We start from the raw sequence: 20,000 nt of genomic DNA, 5'->3' as shown, positions 1-20,000 counted from the left end.
TGTCATGGCAACATTAATTAATGGACTAGTGTTGTGTGATGATGCTGCCAAGTTCAACCATTAACACTGGAGATAGAGGAGCTCCTATATCAGCTCCGTTTTCTCTTGTGCAAGATTTCTACAGCTAATGTAAATGTGGTTGTATGAATATGTCTGAGTGAGAAATAAATGGACTGTCAGAGCCAGGTCTGCCTTCATTCTGTGTTGTGTCATCAAGTGATGTGAACTGTTTGTGGAATGTATTTTGCTTAAAAGTTTTAAGTGAGATGACCTTTGAGTAATAAGGTTGAGAACTCCTGCAGTAATGTATGTGTGTGCATTTCAGCACATGTAAAATGTTAATAAAATTTTCCAGACAATTTTAAGGAGGGAAAAATATATACTCATACAAAATGCTGCTACAGGCCGACACAGTGGTGAAAAAAGCTGACCTCAGATGACAGTTGTGTGTGCATTTGTCCCTGTGCAGTGCTGTCATCCTGTGTACACAGTGCTGGGCACAATGACACCCACAGTCCGACAATCCCCCTTACTTAGCAATATGTTTATCACCCTGCCATAGATTTCCTCTCAAGCTGAATGATGAGCTGGAGCCAGCTGCAAACAGGCACACGGCCAATTACTGCACGAGTTTAGCATGCAGGACTCATCGACCCACCGAGCATAGACAAACACAAACCACAGACAGTGAAGGAAAAAAAAAACGAAACCCTGTATCACCAGAGCGACTACCCCTTTGATCCACACTTGATCTTCGCTTGTCTTCGAAAGGCAGGATCAGTGTCAGGCTAAGGTCAGAAAGTAAAGCCAAGGGGCCTTCGGGGAGAGAGGATGAATTTTAACCCTCAACCACAAGATAAGATCAAGTTCAGGTGGAGGACAACTTGGTAAGTAGAGGAATACAGGAAATGAGGGGTACTTTCGATCACAAGTGAACATGAAAAGCAAATCTGCTGTTATCTGGGCTGATGGATGAGTTCTGAGTGGCTCCCGAGTACAGTATGTAAAGCTGCTAAAAACCCAAGGGTCACAGAGCTCATCCACTACCACATTACTATCCTCTCCAGCAGGTGATTTGAGGGTGGGATGAGGAGGGAAGCCATTTCCCTGTTAGCAAAATGACCAAAATGCATCCCCCTTGTTAACCTGACACCTCTCTCCATCCCCTAGTAGCAGAGAGTGTGCAGGGGCAGAGGGGTTGTTTAGGTGAATATGTTTGTCTAGTCTGCATGATTCATTTGATGTAATGCAAGAACCACTTGTATGAACAGAGTGACTTCAATTTCACTCATTTTCTCAGATTCTGAATTTTCTTTCAGATACGAACATTAGTAATACATATGAGTAGTCCAGACCTGTCGGAGAAGTCATGCCCACTTAGCCCACTGTTAACCAAACCAAAGTTTTTCACTATTTTTTGCATATTCATAACTATGAGTTTGAAAATCTTAAATTATGCTTCATAATTATGTTAACATGAACCATTAGACTTTTGACTCTGCCTCTGAATTATGATTCTAAATATTATAAATTATGCCATTTTCTTAAATGAACACTTCCTGACATATGGTGCTGGAAGCATAGCCTTATATGGTACTATTGGAGCTTTAATTATACAAATTTACTAATTTCATGCACATGCACTCAAATATGCACAGGCAGATCATTTACAAAGTTTTGTGAAGTTACGAGTGCTTACTGGATCTGACAGCACACACTTGTATGAGCCCATTTTTATGAAGAAAAGTAAGAGAAATTTAAGATAAGAACATGGAAATACTCTTGCATAAGGCCCATCGATCCTTCATCTGACTGAGTTTTGTGTTTGAATCTATGGTCTTGACCATGGCTCTGAAATATCAGTAGCTCAGCTGTGCTGTATATTTGTATTTCTGACTTTTTCTTTGAGTCCGCCCATCTGTCACTTTTGTCTTGGAAAAATAGTCTTTCATAAGTCGGTTCGCTAGTCGCTGGTGAATGAAACTAATTCTGTCCATCCCCCTTGTTAAAAATGTACAAATTGGCTAGTGCCTCTGTCCTCTACTATCAAGACAAAAAAATCCAGCAGCATGAAAAAATAATAAAACCCATAGTGTAAGATTTAACAAAATTGAGTCTTTTAGAAACATAAATATGTGGCTTGTTTCTGAGTAACCACAAAGTTTCATTCTCGTTCTGTGTTTTGAGAAAGTGAACCAGCAGTAACACACACAAAAAGCGGTCTCGAGTAGCTAATTACTATGCAGGAATAACTAATGCTTGCTGAATGCAGTGGTGTTTATTTTAAAAAGCCATTACGTAAGGTAATGAATATGCGTAGACTCCGGGGGCCAGCGGCTCACCAAGCTTAGTGTTTACTCTGCTTTAAAAGGGTGCTGCTTGCATTTGGGCTCATTATAAGCTGTTCTGCATTCAGGGTAAAAGTGGGTGATAGTAATTCAAGGATTTGTGATGTATAGACTGAATTAGGGCAGTGATTCACGAAGGATGTGCGCAGAGTGCTGGAGAGAATTTTTCAAATTCATTTCTGATTGAAAGGACTGACCTACAGTTTACCTGAGAGAAAAAGCTTTCAGCAGGAACGGACCACATAGCTGTTTTTTTTTTTTTTCTTTTTGTATGGCATTTGATATGCATTTGGAGGACATTTTTTCTCAAAGTGGGCATATGCAAGTGCGTGAATCACTTGTATTTGCTTCTTTGTGCTGAACTTTGTGAATCTGCATAAATATCATGGTTCAAAATACTTAGCATTATGTCTGCCTGAATTTTTCTGCAATCAGTTGTCTATGGCAGTAACAGAGACAAATATGTCTGGGCATGATCGTGGAGGTGGTGGGACTAATGCTACAGCAATAGAAAGGGCAGGTACTCTGTGAAAAGGTAAAAAAAAAAAAAAAAAAAAAAGGAAGGAGGTATATGGGACTGGAGCTGGGGCTTAGCATGGCTGCCACGTTCACTCCTCTGACAACTAATTTGCCCTAACATTTCAGCAAAAAGGTCAGACAACCCTCTGCCCAAGTTTATGAATAGTGTATAGGGGCTCTGTCTGACGGAGAGCAGAAACAGTGAACAAGGCAGGTAGAAGGTCTCTTCATTGACTTAGCTTAGAGAGAGGAGGGAGGGTTGCTCTTGTCAGTGTCCAGATGGGAGCTGCTCTGTATCCTCTAAATCAGGAGTCGAGTTCTGACCTTATCTTATTCAACTGGGCCACTCGCTTAAAGCGTTGAATTGTTCAGCTTGCACTCTCTGGTGCCTGCAGATTTCACAATAGGACCTTTGACAGTGGTAAAGAATTAAACTGTAAAACACATACACACAAGAAGAATTCCTCGTCTGTAATAAATTCTCCCTGCATGCAGAGGCAATACCCGTAGGCAGTTTATGGTTATGCCTTTGGTCTCCCTGGATGTAAATATACACGCTTTCAAACACTTCTCTATGTTCATATCTTGAGGGAACTACGGCCAAAGCACATTCAGAGACTTCCCTCTACTTGAAGTTGTGGCTCTGACAGTAGCGGAAGTGCACTTCCAATTGAAGAGGCGGTGGCTGGGCTCAATTTTAAACAGCCGGCAGTCCTATCCACCTACACTGGTCCTGAGAGCTGGAGATATGGACAGAACATGCGCGCACAAAAAAAAAAAAAAAGAAGCTACCCCTGGCTAAAACTTCTCCAGATGAAGTCAAACAATATTGACTTAGATGAAAAACTACAGAATGAAACCCCTTCTCCTCTGCCCATGTGAGATTATTCAACGCAGGCACAAAGCAGGAGAGTTGTGAGGAAAACCTCACTGAAGTGAGAAATGATAAATTAAGAACTGGGCTGTTAAATAAAATGTTTACTATCACAGAGCACAACATAATTCCTCTGAGAAGGAGAACACACTCACGCACAAACAGGCTTACATTTACAGTACACTACGGACTCTGCACATTAAGCTAAAAGATTAATGCTGCTAGTTTGTCCTCCCACATGTTACCATTTTACTGTCTCCTGAGCTACTCACAGGGTCACATGGCTCTGAAGTTACTCTTCCTTACCAGCCATTCAGACCACGGTCCACATGAAAACACCCAATTCCCAGAATGCCTCTGTCCAGATGGGTCGAGCCAGCTACACTTGTTCAATTAAAGGCATCAAGGGAGACCTAACCACTTCATTATCTGCAAGCTGGCCCCACATTGATCAGTCTGTCTGGGACCACTCACAGCCTGTGTGACAGCTTAATCTGGGCCCTGCACATTCACAAACACCTTCTTTCACACACACAGAGATTCACATGCTCCATCTATTACAGAGTGATGTGGTATACTCTGGATTCTCCACAGGTGTAAGCATGTTTATTTGTTGGCCTCAAGTCAGCTAGAGAAGACAGAGCAAAAGACAGAGGAAGAGGTTTTTGGGGATTGGATCGGTTTCATTCACTGCCAACTGTCAAGCCATGAAAACAAATGGTTGTCTTTCTTTCAGTTTCCTGGTGAAACCTGCAGAAATCAAATTGCCAGGATAGATTTAAAGGTCCAATCTGCAGTACAAGCTTAGTGACCACCTGTGGCACCAGGATTGATACACCACTTGCTTTCTACATGTTCATTTTGCAGGACTGATGACTCAAACAATCCTGAGAACAAAACTGCCTGACCTGCTGATACAAGGAGTCATGGTCTGAATTTTAAATAGGGATGGTACGAAAGAATATAGGGCTATAGTGAGTTCAACAAGCATAGAAGGGAATGAATTTGAATGAACATTTGTCTATCTGAACCAGTGGGTTTCAACATGGGTTCTTGACTGGGCTGAAGGGGGTCCCCAGAAAGATGAAGAGAAGAATAACTTTTGTCACTTTTTTGGCAGTTGGAACGACAAGGACAGAAATAGGGTTGGTCGTTTTGACTGGTTGTAATTTGTATGAACCTAGTTTGATCATTCACTATATTCACTATATTTTTCTCTGATGTCAAATGCTGTTAGAAAAAGGCCAGTGTTGCACTGCTCAGGTTGCAAGTTGCATAAACATCTGACAAATCATTATCATTTCACTGACTCCCAATTGATCAGAAACTGAAAAGATAATGGATAGTGAACATCCGGAGGAACATTTGTTAACCCATTAGCTACCAGCAGACAATAGCTAATATTACCATTCAGCCTATTCTTAGCTTACTTTGCTGTTTGATAGTATTACACAATATGACAGGAATGGATTAAATAAATTCATCCTTTGATACTGAAGAATTAATTCACGCCTTATCTACTGTATCATGTAACACTATCAAACAGTAATGTAAGTGAGGAGATGGTTGGATAATAACATTAGCTGTTGTCTAACAGTAGCTAATGGGTTATCAGATATGTTGTTTTGCAGAGTTTCACTTTCCTTTGTCTTTTCAGTTGCTGATCAATCAAGAATCGGCAACATGATAGCGATTCGTCACATTATGTACGTGCACTACAATCTTCCCACCCTGAGCATGTCGTCAGGAAAACGGTTGCTGTGTGAATATGGTGAATTGACTGACAATAAAGGCTCCTCTATCTTCAAACCTAAACATAATAAAAATAATTTTAGAAGGGATTCCTTGAGGCAAAACTGTGTCTGTGGTCTGTGCATCTATCTATTTCTTGATATGAACAAGTTTGGGGACTTCTAAAATCTAAAGAAATATAGAGCATATTCTCCATGACCTAGTGTTTAATCAGATTGTCCATCTTCAATGAAAGCCAAAAGCTTCCGGGGTGCTGTACATCGTTCCTGATGCTGCATTACAATGAGTGGTCCACCCATGTGGGCTGTATACTAACAGGAAGTTGACAGTGCTGCTGTCTCTCCAGACCTCCCCACCACAAAGACAACACATACTCACACAAACACACTGACAGGTCACATTGTGTATAATAACACTTTGTGGATGACACTGGCTTACTTGACAAAATGAAACCCTGGTCTAGCTGAACAATCATTAACAGTGAATCCTAGTGAAGTATCTAGGCCATGTCTCCTTCCACTCAAACAGCCTGCTGGTTTGACGCCTTTGCTCTTGAGATGTCCCCCAACTCCTCCTCTTCCTTACTCACACACATCACTTGTCTCTTGTTTTTCTACCCCGGTGTGTGTATTTATTCATCTTTTTGCACTAATTTTCTTCTGCTCCTGACCCTCATCTTGCTCTAAACCCTATACTCGCTTTATTCCCTTCATTTAGGCTTCTTCCCCTCTAATGATCACATGCTGAGAAAACAAGCAGGCTGGGCCCAACCTAGCCCACTCAGGGAGCACTGAGGGTTTGTGGCAAAGCTCCTCCTCTCCAGCCCTCAGAGAATTGGAGAGGCGACAGATAAATAAATAAGAGCAGTAGGGAGTGAGGCTTTGTGGCAGCTGCTGAACAAATTTATGGTGTTTCTGATAACAACTCATCATAGCAGTTAGACCACACTGACAGTGGAGACAGAAAAAAAACTGAGAAGCCCTGCCAGAAGGGATGTTGTAAAAGGGACAGTTCAACTATTTATTTTTCTCAGAGATGACTGTTTTGTTTACCATAAAGGCCACTAATAGCAGAGTTTGATGTAAGAACCATGAGTTGAGCAAACCTATCAAATAAATCTAAGACTTGGCAGCCCTGCAAAGCTGATTTAAAATCGTGCTAATTGAAGCCTGATATGAACTTTTAAACTACAGTCTGAGCTCACACGGATTCACAATGGAGAAGACAGTGAGTAAGAGCTATGCTGCTCACAGCTGTGGCGTAGCAAATATTAATCAAACACTGATGAAAACATTTTTGTGAAAGGTTTTAATAAATGGAAAAAAAATAAGCCAGAGAAAGTTAAGCAGGACATTTTCATTTAATCAGTGGTGTGCAGACTATGGCAGGATCCAGGCTGTGATCAATGAAGAAAAGCCTTGTTGTACAGTTTGCTGAAGTGTTAGCTTTGTAATTTTGTCATCTTGAGTTTGAATCCAGAATGGACTAATTTTCACTATTAATCATGAACTGTCTATGGCAGCAGAAATTCCTTACTATAATTGTTACCAGAACATTTCTAATGCATGCTGCGATATAAAAGTAATGTTAATCAAAACTGTGAGTGTAATGATATGCCTTTGTTTTGTCAAGACGGCAGTCATTTCCATTTCACACTGATTCTTAATGATTGATTTTATACAAGAGAAAAAGCACTAAATGTTAAGTTTTTAATAATGTGATTGTGAAGTGACATTATGGCCTCCACAGTGGCTTTTAGACTGATGTATAAACCCTGGTTAGAAAATAGTTTCATAAAAAGGTATGTCCTTAGTATCCATTCCATTACTTTGATGATTTATTTTCGTAACTTATCTGAAAAGTTGACCAAGGAGCAACAAACTCTTTAGACTCACAAATTTGACTTCTATATTATAAGATAACAATCCTAGAGAGTTAAAGAAAATTAAATGTGTTTCAGTAGAACATGGGATTGTAATGTATCATGTGAACAGAAAGAATGTGAGTAGTCATGTCTGAATCTATGCTCGTGGATGGGGTAAGCTTAAAAAGAGCTGGTCCTAATCCATCAAAATTCAACTACACCTGTGACTTTGTATCTTTGAGCTTGGAGCTGTTGCTGTAGTCAGAAGTTAGAGTAAATTGTTGGCTTGAATCTGAGAACACTAAATCTTGGACTTATGTCAAATTGTCAACAAAAACCACCTATCCACCTATGAAAAATAAAGTGAAGAAGCTTTTTCAGTCTATCTCCGAGGCACACACCATTCATTTTAATATTAAAGACAGAATTAATGAGACAAACATGCATCTGGTTTCTTAACTCAAACACTTTGTCAGTTTGAGCCTAAAGATATTTTGGGGATTTAGGAGATGTGACTGTGTTAACAATTTTTGTAATTTTCATACAGTTTAAATACTTTTATTCTGCTTGTCAGTCAAGTGCTTTTAGACTTTGCATCGCCATTATCAGCAAAAGCGAACAAATCTTTATGTAGGTGGTCTACAAGGATGCCAAGTGTCAGACTGACAGGTTTGATATGATGTTTGTCATTTTAAAGGATTACAGAGATTTTTTTTGTTTTTGTATAGATGGCCATTGTCTTTCCCAAGCACCTAAAGGATCATGGGAATTAAACATTCAAAAGCCTACGTTCTAATGTCAGCAGTGTTGCCAATAAATAAAAAAAAATATGTATATTGTATTTTCATTTCAGCCCACAATGTCTGAGAAACACAACAACCAGCTCTGTGACACATTTTGATCATAATGTATGCCTCAACAATGAGAATAAAAATTGGTGGTACGTGTGAGCATTTTTGTTATATTACATTATGGATTACAATATATTTAGACATCACAGATCAGTCTTTGAAGAATAAATGTGGGGGTTAATGTTTGGTGTAAGTTCAGTATTGTGATATTTTATATCAAGGGTGCTCTGAACAACACTTTTGGGGCCCATTACCCATGTCGATACTATTCAACATTTATTTAAACCCTTTTATTTACTGTATAAAAACAGTTATTGATTCAACTATTCTTAACAGCACTGTATGCTAAATATAAGTATAAAACAACTTCAAAATTATTATAGAGGGTCTTTTGCACATCAGACAACAATGTGGGTGACTCATACGGATACAGATACTGAAAATTTCATAAGTTAAAAATTTAAAAATCTGACTATGTGCAAAGGAATGGGATATTGTTATGATATTAGCATCAAACTACAAAAAATGCCGTGGTAAAAGAACAATAAAGTGCTGACAGATGTAGGCCTACGTATTTTAAAAACAGAAAAAAAATAGTTTCCCATTTTAAACAACCTTCATGGCCATGCAATTACCGATTTCACCGAGTCCACTGTGAAGTCCCTGTCCCTGTGTGTGTGTGTCAAACTCTGATACAGATAGCAGAGAAGAGAAGCAGCACACATGAAAATGATATGCAAACACGGTAAAGACTCTACAGATTTTTGATTACATGTCTATTTCCTGTAAATATTCCAGTATCACAGATAGCTTACCAAATTTACCCATCAAACAGAAAATCGTTTGGCACTTGGCGGGTGTGGTCCTGCCGCTTCGTCATCTGATTGGCTCTTCTGATTTGCCTTTATAGAGACTACAGACTGAACTATAGATGAATATCAGCTGATAGCAATCAACCCCTCATTTTGCTCATTCACAGGAAGGTCCAAGGCCAGAGTCAGCTACAGTGCAGACACCTCTCAGCTGGTAGGTTTTTCAAAAAGATTATTTCAGCAGCTTGCCTCAGACATTTTCTAATGAAAGGGCTTGAATTTGGGATAAAGGCATTGTTTGACTGACTTCAACTCACTGCAAAATTTTCAAGACCAATAGAAATATTTTTGTTTGCTCTGATTTTCCACTGACACAGCAGTGAAATGCCACATATACATCCTTAAACAACGAGTAATCACAGTGACTGATGTCTTGTACCTTCCCTTCCATTAACAGAGAAAACACACATGAACTGAATGATGTGTAAAGTTTAAGGTCATTTTGTGTGACATTGTTTTTGGAGGTAAACAAATTAAACTTGAACAATAAAAGGAAGTGAGTCAAAATAACAAAACAAACAAAAGAATCAAGACAAGGCCAAAAGAAGTGTAAAGAGAGTGCTTAAAGAGGAAGATGATGATTGCAAACGAAGACAAAAAGCAAACTAAATGATAAATGATGGGAGAGGGGCAATCAAAAAGGAGGCTGGAGTATGAGAAAAACACATTCTCCAATCTACCCTACTTGAATCCCAAAAGAATATCATTTTACATTCAAGCGGAGTGAGGTCCTCAGTGGCAAAACAAGCTCACTCAAGTGTTACTATTTTCCCATTATGAAATTGAGGGAGGGATGAGGAGAGAATAGCTCTATTCCCCATTTCCCTTCTTTTATTGGTCACTCATTCATCTCGCCGGCCTATTGATCTCAATTTTACCAGACCATTTCTCTCTGCGCTGCCTCAGTGCCACCAACACCCCTTCATACATAATTGTAGACCTGCTAAATGAATGTTGGACAACAAATAAAGGCCAGGCTCAAAACAAGACAGACAAAACAAACGTTCACCTGGTGAACGCATCCGAGTGAAGAGCCTGTTTGCTTTGGACTGAGAATGTGACTCAGGCAGTGAGATTGAAATTGTACAACGGTGTGGAATTAGACGTCAGAGGGGTTGGGCCTTCAACTAGCTTAAGTGATGGAAAAAAAAAAAACACACCAGCATACATACATCTATCACTGATGTAAACACACACACAAAACAAGTCCATCGGAACAATTTGCACACAAAAAACACATGCACACACCTGTGACAAAGAAAAATGTCAGTCGCCACTTTCCTCAACCTTTTTGCTTAGAAGCCAGATGAAGTGAGAGCGAGTGTGAGTGCTTTTATTTTCTTAGAACTGGCTGTCGGCTAGGGGGATGGGTAGGAGATGGACTTTTCACCGGGCTCTGCCCAAATGCAATCTCTCACAGTGTCACCTGGCCAGCTAGAACTCTTAGCTTTGCAGTCAGTGGCATTTCATGGCATAATTGAATTCAGAAAAGGCTGTAGGTACACAACAGGCGTGTTCTAACACTCCGGAAATAATGGCGACTTCTGTGGAGAGAGGGGGAAAAGGTATGAAGCAGTGACACTTGACTTGAGTCCTGGACAAATGTAACTATGAAAGTGACAGTGGGTGGAAAAGAGGAATATATTAACTTCTACATACACCCCCAGCACGCCAGTCTTCACACACAAACACCACATGCTTTAGGATACTCCTCAATATCTATACTAGTGTTGGGCATCAGTCTGTCATCAGGTGACTTTCTTGTGTACAGACAGTACACACTGACTGAGGATGACTGAGAGGAAAACAGCCTATAGAACCACAACATCTTCACATCTAATTTAGTAAAGACTAAAGGTAGCAGTCTCGCTGCTCAAACACATCTCGCCTGTTGCTAGGCTGACCGAGGCATTTGGAAAATTTTAACATATTGCCCAACCGTATCCTGTACATTACAAAACTTATGACAGGTGTTTCATGCTATTTTGATGTCTTTCTTTGAAAATGTTCAATAAAATCAGACACAGCTCGTTTTGGAACAGATTAGTTCTTAGGACAATGCACAAAGCCAAATTTAAAAGATCTCTGCCATCAATTGCAGAAGAATCATCAGCATGGCTGCAAGAGGAAAGGAAAGGAATGTCTATTTTTCTGACTTTATTTCTTTTATTTGTATTTTTAAACATTTTTTTACATTCTCTTCAAAGGGAGTCTGCAGAAATTACTGACATTGGAGATATAAAAGAGACAGAAATTACTGAGGTGCTAAGTTAATAATTATATCAACCACCTTCACCTGTTAATCTAATCTGTTCTCAATAGGTCTTAAACTGCACTTTTACACCTAAATCTACTTTTTACATTACTAATGATGATCTCTTATTATAGTGTCAAGCATTATGAGCCTCCAACAGAACAAGGTCAAAGCTTTATTAAGAACTTACAATGGACGCTTGGAGACTTCAGGTGTTGCCTTTGAATATACTACATTCTAATATGTGGGAAAATAAATGCCGGCCAATTTGATTACATTTCAGATCTGTAAAAACAAGTTATAATCTAAATGTCACAGTGTTAAATACACAATGTGGGTGCAAGTAATTAAACCTGGACCCATGATTCCTCTTCATTCTCCTCTCCAATCTACTCTATGTAGCCTTGAGTAACCCAGTGATGCTTAATTTCACAGTTTCCTTTAGAGGCATTTGGCCAATAAGCCTCTTAGCTAAAACCTATACGTTTATCTACCAGAGGAGGGAAGAAGATGATCAAGATGAAGAAGAGAGGACAGGGAAATAGAGTGGAAGAACTGGTAGAGGGAAAGGAAGGAGATGTGGAGAGTACAGAGGTGGCAAGAAGGTAAAACAAAACGGGAGACCGATGAGACAGGGAAAAGCTAAAGATACTTATAAGTATAAGGGGAGAGAAAGAGAGCAAAAAATCATTGAGTGATAGCTGTAGAGGGATCGAACAGAGAGGAGGATTACTATGACTGTATCCCTGACCGGGCATAAATTAGTTGGCGAAGGCAACCAAACGAGAGTAGAGGCAATATAAACTCCAAATACCCCATAACCCCAAGTCCATTGGGAAATGCTTAAAAGACTGTCTTTTTTTCCTATTTCAAAAGCAACAAAGGCACAGAGGTGCACAACAAATTTTCATTTTAGTACACAGGAGAAAAGAGTACTTTGAAGAGTGCTGAAATCCCTTCCAAAGCTCATTGCGCTATGTCATTGTAATACAGTAGAAGTGCTGAAGTGTGTGTGTGTGTGTGTGTGTGTGTGTGTGTGTGTGTGTGTGTGTGTGTGTGTGTGTGTGTGTGTGTGTGTGGTAAGTAGAGGGGAAACAGTTGGTTTGAAAAAAGTTATGAAGAATGTAAAATGCAAAAAAAACAAACAAACAAAAAAAAAAACAGTGGTGTTGGTCTGTCAGTTCAAAACATAAAAAGGCTGCTGTAACCCTTCAGCTACTCAAAATAGAAAAGATCAAATGAGCCAAAAGAATCTAACTTGGGGAACAATTTGACAAAATCAGTGGTATATTGGGGGTATATTAAGGCTGTATATTGGCAATCTGACAATAAAACAATAAAATACATATTATGATACAGGGATTAAATTACACGTAAAACCTGAGCTTAAAAAAAGTCTACTATTTTATACAATTAGAGCAAAAGGTCTTCAATTAATGATTTTTTCTCCTCGTTTTGTCCACCACCCACAGATATTCACTTTACTATCAGAGAGGACTAAAGAAGCAACAAAGTATTCAACATGTACATATAATTGATTAATTGTTGCAGCTCTAGACAACAACACTGCTACTTATTGGTCAGGGGTTTAAACATAACACTAACCAATGCAACAAATCTTTGCATGTATATACAATATCAAAAATGTAAGAAATTATACAGTTTCAGAAAAACATACTAGCCCGATGTTCAAGTGCATCATTTTCTAATACCCCTAATACTGAAACTGTATCAAGTATCAGATATACCTAGAGGCTATAGCTCAGGAATATGTAACCATTTAAAAGTTTTACAGCACTGTACCAATCTACAAAGCAAAATCTGGCAAACCTAAAGCTCTTCTTCACACACACAAACACTACAACACCAGAGCTCAAGGCCATGCATTGTCCAATCCATTTCTCTCTCCATCACAGCAAACAGTATTGCCTGTGGCCACGCATGTTGACACTGAAGCATCTGGAGTTGCTCACAAGTGGACGCCCACTCCATCCCTTTAGACTTTGTTATCACAAAGCAGAAAAATAGAACGGGAGAAAAGAGTTAGAGCTGAGTGGGGTGAAATTAACGTCTTGTGAGAACAGGCATGGCTGGACTTCGGCTCCTCCAGGACCTGAGGATGCTTAATCTCACTGCAACATCTGGCAGAGACTGGGCATGCAGAGGCAACATCAAGGCATCCTACTGTCCAAAGGCTCTTGAGCAATTTCAGAGCTGAAGAAAGACACCATTCAGTTCTCTTCCACCCTTCCAATCCTTGGTCAATTTTCCCTTCCAATGAGGTTACTGTGTGCATGTGTGTGTGTATGTGTGTGTTGTTTATTTGCAGCCTATTCTTTTCATGTGCCTGTGAATAAAAAGCTAGCCAGCAATCTTCTACAATCGATTGCTTTGTTTGAACACTGCAAATCTCTTGTGCGTTCAATGAAAAATGCACAGTTAAGCTTTATTGATTGGAAACATTGGACAAATAGCGTTGTTATGCTATGTTGTTATATAAATAAATGCCTATCATTCTCACTTGCTATTGCAATGTATCATTTTTTGCCAAGATCAAAACAATTTTTATCGCCCAGGTGGTCGGCCTTTTAACCAATGGTATTCAAAATAACAACAGCAGTTGGAATTTGAATAAGGATCATGTACAAGCACCATTTGTTCTAGAAACAAACAAAATCTAGGTTAATACCACAGTGACATCAGTACATTTAATATTTGCTTTACTCTGTTTCTCCTTCTGTTGCCTTGATGCACACACATTTAGAAAACATTCAAGTTTTTGGTCTCTGATTTTGTTTTATTTCTCCTGAGCAAATAAGAACAAAATCCATAATCTGGTTTGGATGATCCAAAGTAATCTCTTATAACTACAGGCCCCACTCAAATCTATAATCCTGTATCTCTAGCCAACATCAAACCCTATTTTTTATGGTGGGGAAAAGAAAAAAATTGTTATTGCCCTCCCCCAAGGGTGAGATTAAGTTGGAGGTCTGCGTGGCTGAGAGAGAAAGGATCATTAGCCTTGATCAGATTGATTAAGATCAGCGTGGGCAGCTCAGAACATCCCTCACCCAAACAAAGCACCGGGTCACCAAATCTATCAACCAGTCTCAGAGGCCAGCCACACTGGCCAGGGTTATGTTTGATCTGTTACTGTCCAATTGTATATATGATTCTCTCCACAGTGTTCATGGTCATGGTCAGAGTCTGTCAAATCATCAGCTGGAGGAAAATTAAAAATGTCTATCCCTTACCATCTGAATGAATAGTATGCATTTTTACTGCCTCAGGAATGTATTATTTCTTTGATTACTTTTGTAACATTTTATTTACCAGGACTAGTCAGCTGACCTAACACAGACCTATTTCAGAAATTCTGTTTCACATCTGCATTCACTCAAACCATCCATACCACAACAGTGTATCTTTGTCAACCACTCAAGATTGCCAGCACAACCTGGTTCAGTAAAGCATTCAATGTCTTGCACGCAATTGGCAGTTTGCATTCTTTCATTAGTAGGCTGGTTTGTATCGAGAGCCAGTACTAAACTGGTGCCAGTTCCCAATTAGTTAGTACCGAAATACTGAAAAGCTCCTAAACAAACAATACTGCTATCAGTGTCTATGCAATGTCAATTCGCTCTAACATAGCTAGCATTTCCAAACTCTTAACTGTCCCCTAATGATGACAAAACTACCAGCGGTAGGTGATTGATGTTGCTTAACTGCTTTTCAAGTCATGGCTGACAGGGCTAAACATTCACATATGTGGGATCACTTTACTACATCTAACACAAATTGAAGCCAATTGCAACATATGTGAAAATCGGTTGCATGTAAAGTTGCTGGTAAAAGACTGTTGAATATTTTTCCAACTTGTCATGTCATATTCTAGATTTTTTGCATCAAATTATGAAAAGTATTATCAATAGATGTATCACTAAGTATCTGTATTGACATCAGTAAAATCCTAACAATACCCATCCCTACCCATAAGATTCTCCCTCTAGGTCATTAGCCATTTCACCAAACCTCTAGGCTACCACAAACTTCAGCTTAAGTGTCATTTCTTTATTAGCCTCTACAGGAACACCACTCCACCAGACAATGAAGTAAACCTGTGCTTACATAATGAAACTATACATCACACGTGCAGTCCTCCAGGGAGAGGACATGCTCAGCTATCAGTACACAGATGGCAATACACGACTAGCTCGCCAGTAAAAACAGGTCAGTGTCGCAGGCAGATCATCAATCGAGGCCCTACAGTATAAGAGCGAGGGCCACCGGCCGCCTTCAAGGGCCACTGGCCTCCCCGGGGCTTTCAATGCCTCCCCGCATCATCAATCTCAACCAACCTTTGAACACATGGTCACAGACACTAATTAGACCAAATACGTTCAAAGGGAAACCCTAAAAATAGGAGAAAGGAGTGCAGTGGTACTCTGAGGGTTTGGTATCAGAGACAATGAGCCATTAAACAAATCTATTGAGCTGTCTTGTTGATACACAACACACTGGGAAAAGGGAACACAACTCCTTGTTTTTAATTAAATGACATGGCTTTCGGGACCACAAATTAATTGAGGTGTTAACATTAACATTTTAGTACTTTTCAGTTATAGTGGGTATATTTTTGAGTCAAAATAAACTCCACAGCTTTTTCCAATTCTTAAAAAACCCGAGGGCTCTTTCATATTAGAGTTATAGTGTTGCTGGAGAAAACACCTAGACCTCTGCACAAGGAGAGGTGTTCCCCACTCAAATTGCTGGGAGCCCACATAATTAATAGCAAGCTTAACCTACAACACATGCCCTTGCCCACTGCAAAGGAATATCTGCAGAAAATATTTGAAATCAGTGAGAGCGCAGAGCTAAAAGGTTAGGTTTTAGTGACATTGCCTGGACCAACACAAATAACACAAACTACAGTCCACAATTGCTGGTGCTTAGGTATATTACTTTGTACTATAACTGAACTGTAGATCTGTACAGAAGTCTGGTTTTACTTCTGTAGTCTCATGAAAGTTAACAGAGCACCCCAGGGTCCCTCTGGAGTTTCCTACCCTCCCTTCAGTTTGTCACAGACTAATATCACACCTCTTCATCACCCTTCTTTGCTCATTCTTTCTTGCCCCACGTCTCACTCTTCAGACTGGAGGGGCTGTTCTGTCAGAATTGTGGATTTGCCACCAATTATTCCTGTTCCCCCTACCTTCCCTCTGATATTTACCATTAAGGGCTTCAGCGGTACTGACAAGGGTCTGGACTACAAGGACATTCACACACACATACAGTCATTACAGGAGGACAGTAAGAACAAACCAAGAAAATGTCAGTTCCGAACAGTCTACAAGTTCAGCCTACATACCAAGCACAGACCAGAATTCAAATAGAGTTCACTCGGTTAGCTGATAACAATGAAATGACACCATGACATATGTTTTTATATTTCTAATATGCAACATGATAAACAACTCATGCTTGCTATAAAGATTGAGAAATAAATGCAGCATAAAGTTTTCAGCTTTAAAGAAAACCTGGAGCAAGAGGGTGTTTGTCAGTGATTTCCCCTGCTGGTTCAGGCCGTGTGATAGGTAATCCATCACCTCAAACTCAGCAAGCAGGAAATGCAACTCCAAAACATGCAAACACACACATACGCACACCTAGACACCAGTACACTATGTATAGATCAATGCACGGATTCAAAAAAGCTTGTTTTAGAAGATCTGATTATCCAATTTCACTGACAGGCTCATCCAACCAGTGGTGAACCTCTTCCTCAATAGTGCAACGTGAAGACAGGCAGCAGCCTGCAGACAGACAAGCTAAGCCTGATCTATCCAAACAGTGTGCTACATCCAGAACTGGTTGAGTGCCTTGCCCAAGGGGTAATGAGCCCCCTCAGGGGCCCTGACTGGCAGCCTTCGTTCACCTTATTTTGAGATAGACAGTGAGAAAAGCAGGAAGACAGCATCTCAAAACTACCATGTCATATCTTATTACCTTAACAAAGTCTTGTTAACTGGTAAATTGACTCAAGATTGCAAAGCTGCCTTCACATTTTTCAAGTGCATGAATATAGTCCTGAGTGAAATATACAACCATATGCCTATACACAGAGAAATAAACTGCAATCAAAACAAAATTAAATAAAAAAAAAAGACCAGATAAAATAAACAAGAGGTAAAATAGAGGTAATTTTGGTTGTACATCCATCACTTTTATCTCATTTTGAAACTGTAATTTAGGCCCCCTGGAAGTCACGTATAACCGCAGTCCAAACTGACAATGCTCCTCCCCAGAGGGAGGGCATACAGCATTAACAAGCAGCCAGCATCAGCATCCATGGCAGCATTAATGGAAGCTGTCAGAGGGCCTGAGGAGTAAAGCATCGGTCTTACCTTCAACAGCATACTCTTCAGCTTCAGGGTAGGGTCCAAAGGGAATGCGTGGGGAGGAGAGAGAAAAGACACAAAGAGCAGACTCATTAGATGTTACTTTTTCTTCAAATGAATGTCTTCCTATTTTTTCTTCAAACAAAATCTTCATGAGAGAAAATCTAAATAAAGACCGCCAATGAGGCTTGAGATTTTTAGAGATTTGACAGAAAAACAAAATTAAGTCTGCTCCCCTGAATATATAATCTGATGTCTTTTTACTGTTCCTAAAAGCCTGAAATTGGCCTGATAGTTTCACAAACACACATATTACCCTCTTGAAGAAATGTTCAATAACAGTGTGGAGAACCCTAAACCAGAATACTGTAAGCACACAGCCTCCCTTAGGGAGCAAGAGGCTTCTGTCAAAGAGGATCCCCAACTGAGAGACACCGACTCTCACACACTTCTCTCTGGCTTAATGATACAGTGAGGGGGAGTCAAAGAGATCAGGCTCCAGCAGGACGCTTTACTTAAAAAAGCTACCCTACAGCAGCAGAGGCCAATCTGTAATGCTAGAAAATAAAACTGCAGCCGCCTGCCACTCTCGAAACCCCATGTTAGAAGATGAGGCGCTACCCAAGAATGTAAAACAGCCTCTAGCTTGGCATGGTGTCCCTGTGGAGAGCTTGGCATTTTGATCTGCTGTTGTAACTGCTGGGCTGGGGTCTTCAAGGGACACTGCAGTATTGAGTTGTAGTATGGTCAATGATATTTTATTGTGACTATATACTGTACTGGTTCGACGCGTTTGCCTGGTACAGTATTTCAGTCAGAGCATCAACAGCTGCAGGCATTTTGTACCACTGCAGCACACAATTATGGAAAACTATGAGGTCAAGCAAAGTGAAACATTCTACATTTTGTGGGTTAGGGGTAGTCCCATGTGTTAGGAAGCCTACATAGTTGTTTTTAGCATTAAGATCTGATGACAACGGCAGCCATTTATACATCTGAAACACACCACTGTGGGCCCAATGTGGCTGAAAAGTAAGAAAGTCAACCAGATTTCCCAGAACACACCAGCACAGTTTCTGAAAAGGGGCTCTCTTGAATTCTGTGCTATTAAAATACAAGGTCACTGCTGCTTTGTCATGGCCCTCAGCACATCATACAGGTGTACAAGGTACCCCGTTTAGCATCTATACGAGATGTTTTAGCCAGAAAGCCTTTTTAACATGTGGTTAACAATCTTAAACTGCTGCAGTATGATTTAGGCTCCAAAACTACTTGGTCAGCTTTAGGAAAAGATAATGGTTTGAGTTAAAATAACTATGTTGTGTTACTCAAGTCACATAATAAATCTGACGTTTTGTTACTTAAAAGTTCCAGTTCCACACGGGAAATGAACCCTGGCCTCCTGGGTTAAAGTCCTGTGTTTTTTGACCCATCCCTCCACTAGGGGTGGGAATCCCTTGGCACCTCACGACTCATGTGAAATCTGATTCTACATTTCAATTATAAAACAAATATTAATCCATCTAGATGCATCAAAATTCTTGATTATTATATATGATCTACATTTTCTCACTGTGTGACTACTTTTAAAACATAATCTATTTGTAATGATCCACATAATTAGGTTAGTTAGACAAAGCTTGCATACAGTGTGGCTCTTGTCCATGCCACTTTTCCATTCAGCTTTATAGAAGCAGAAACGCTTCTATATACTATAGCGTAGTTCTCTGCTCGGCAATCTGTAAAGACGTGACACATTTTTTGTCCATTACATTTCACAATCTAATTGGCTCAGCCGTAAGGAATGTACAGCCAGGTCTCACAAGATTGTTACAGGTGATTATAACATAGTGAAATTTCAGATTACTAATGATTGCTAACCACCTGGCTAACCAAATAATAGACAGAAAATATAAAGTTATCCTGTCTACAGTGAGCTAGGACACCTAACTCACCTGAACAGAGTTCAGTGATTGTACAAGAACTGCCATTTACTGTAACACCATCAACATAAAACTATAAAGACTGAACTGCTATTTAAGTGTAGACTGTGCATTTAAACAGCAGAAAGGAAACCAGCATGCTGACAGAAAGTCCTTCATGAGTGACGGAGCATTTGCCAAGCTGAAGCATGGGAGCTGTGTCTGTCTGATGTACAGACGTGGTTGTTTATATAATCACTGGCCATGACTCTGCCTTTCCTCTCGTCTCATCTCTGATCATAGTCCATCATCCTTTCTTTCATTGCGCTCCCTTCATTTCCTA

General features: G+C 39.8%; 1 protein-coding gene across 6 annotated transcripts in view; it reads right to left on the bottom strand.

Moving 5' to 3' along the window:
* The window catches only part of nrxn2b (neurexin 2b), an 884,227-nt gene that overhangs the window by 704,655 nt on the left and 159,572 nt on the right, over positions 1-20,000 (bottom strand). For all 6 annotated transcript variants that reach the window (XM_084712252.1, XM_084712251.1, XM_084712247.1 and 3 more), the window contains exon 3: positions 17,742-17,762. In XM_084712252.1, coding sequence (XP_084568378.1) covers positions 17,742-17,762 — 21 coding nt within the window. The remainder of the gene's footprint in view (positions 1-17,741; positions 17,763-20,000) is intronic.

The sequence above is a fragment of the Lutjanus erythropterus genome, chromosome 23 (genome assembly GCF_056507025.1).
Source record: "Lutjanus erythropterus isolate fLutEry1 chromosome 23, fLutEry1.hap2, whole genome shotgun sequence".
Classification (NCBI taxonomy): Eukaryota; Metazoa; Chordata; class Actinopteri; order Lutjaniformes; family Lutjanidae; genus Lutjanus; species Lutjanus erythropterus.
The sequence above is the reverse complement of the archived record's forward strand: the minus strand, read 5'-3'. Positions and strand labels throughout refer to the sequence as shown.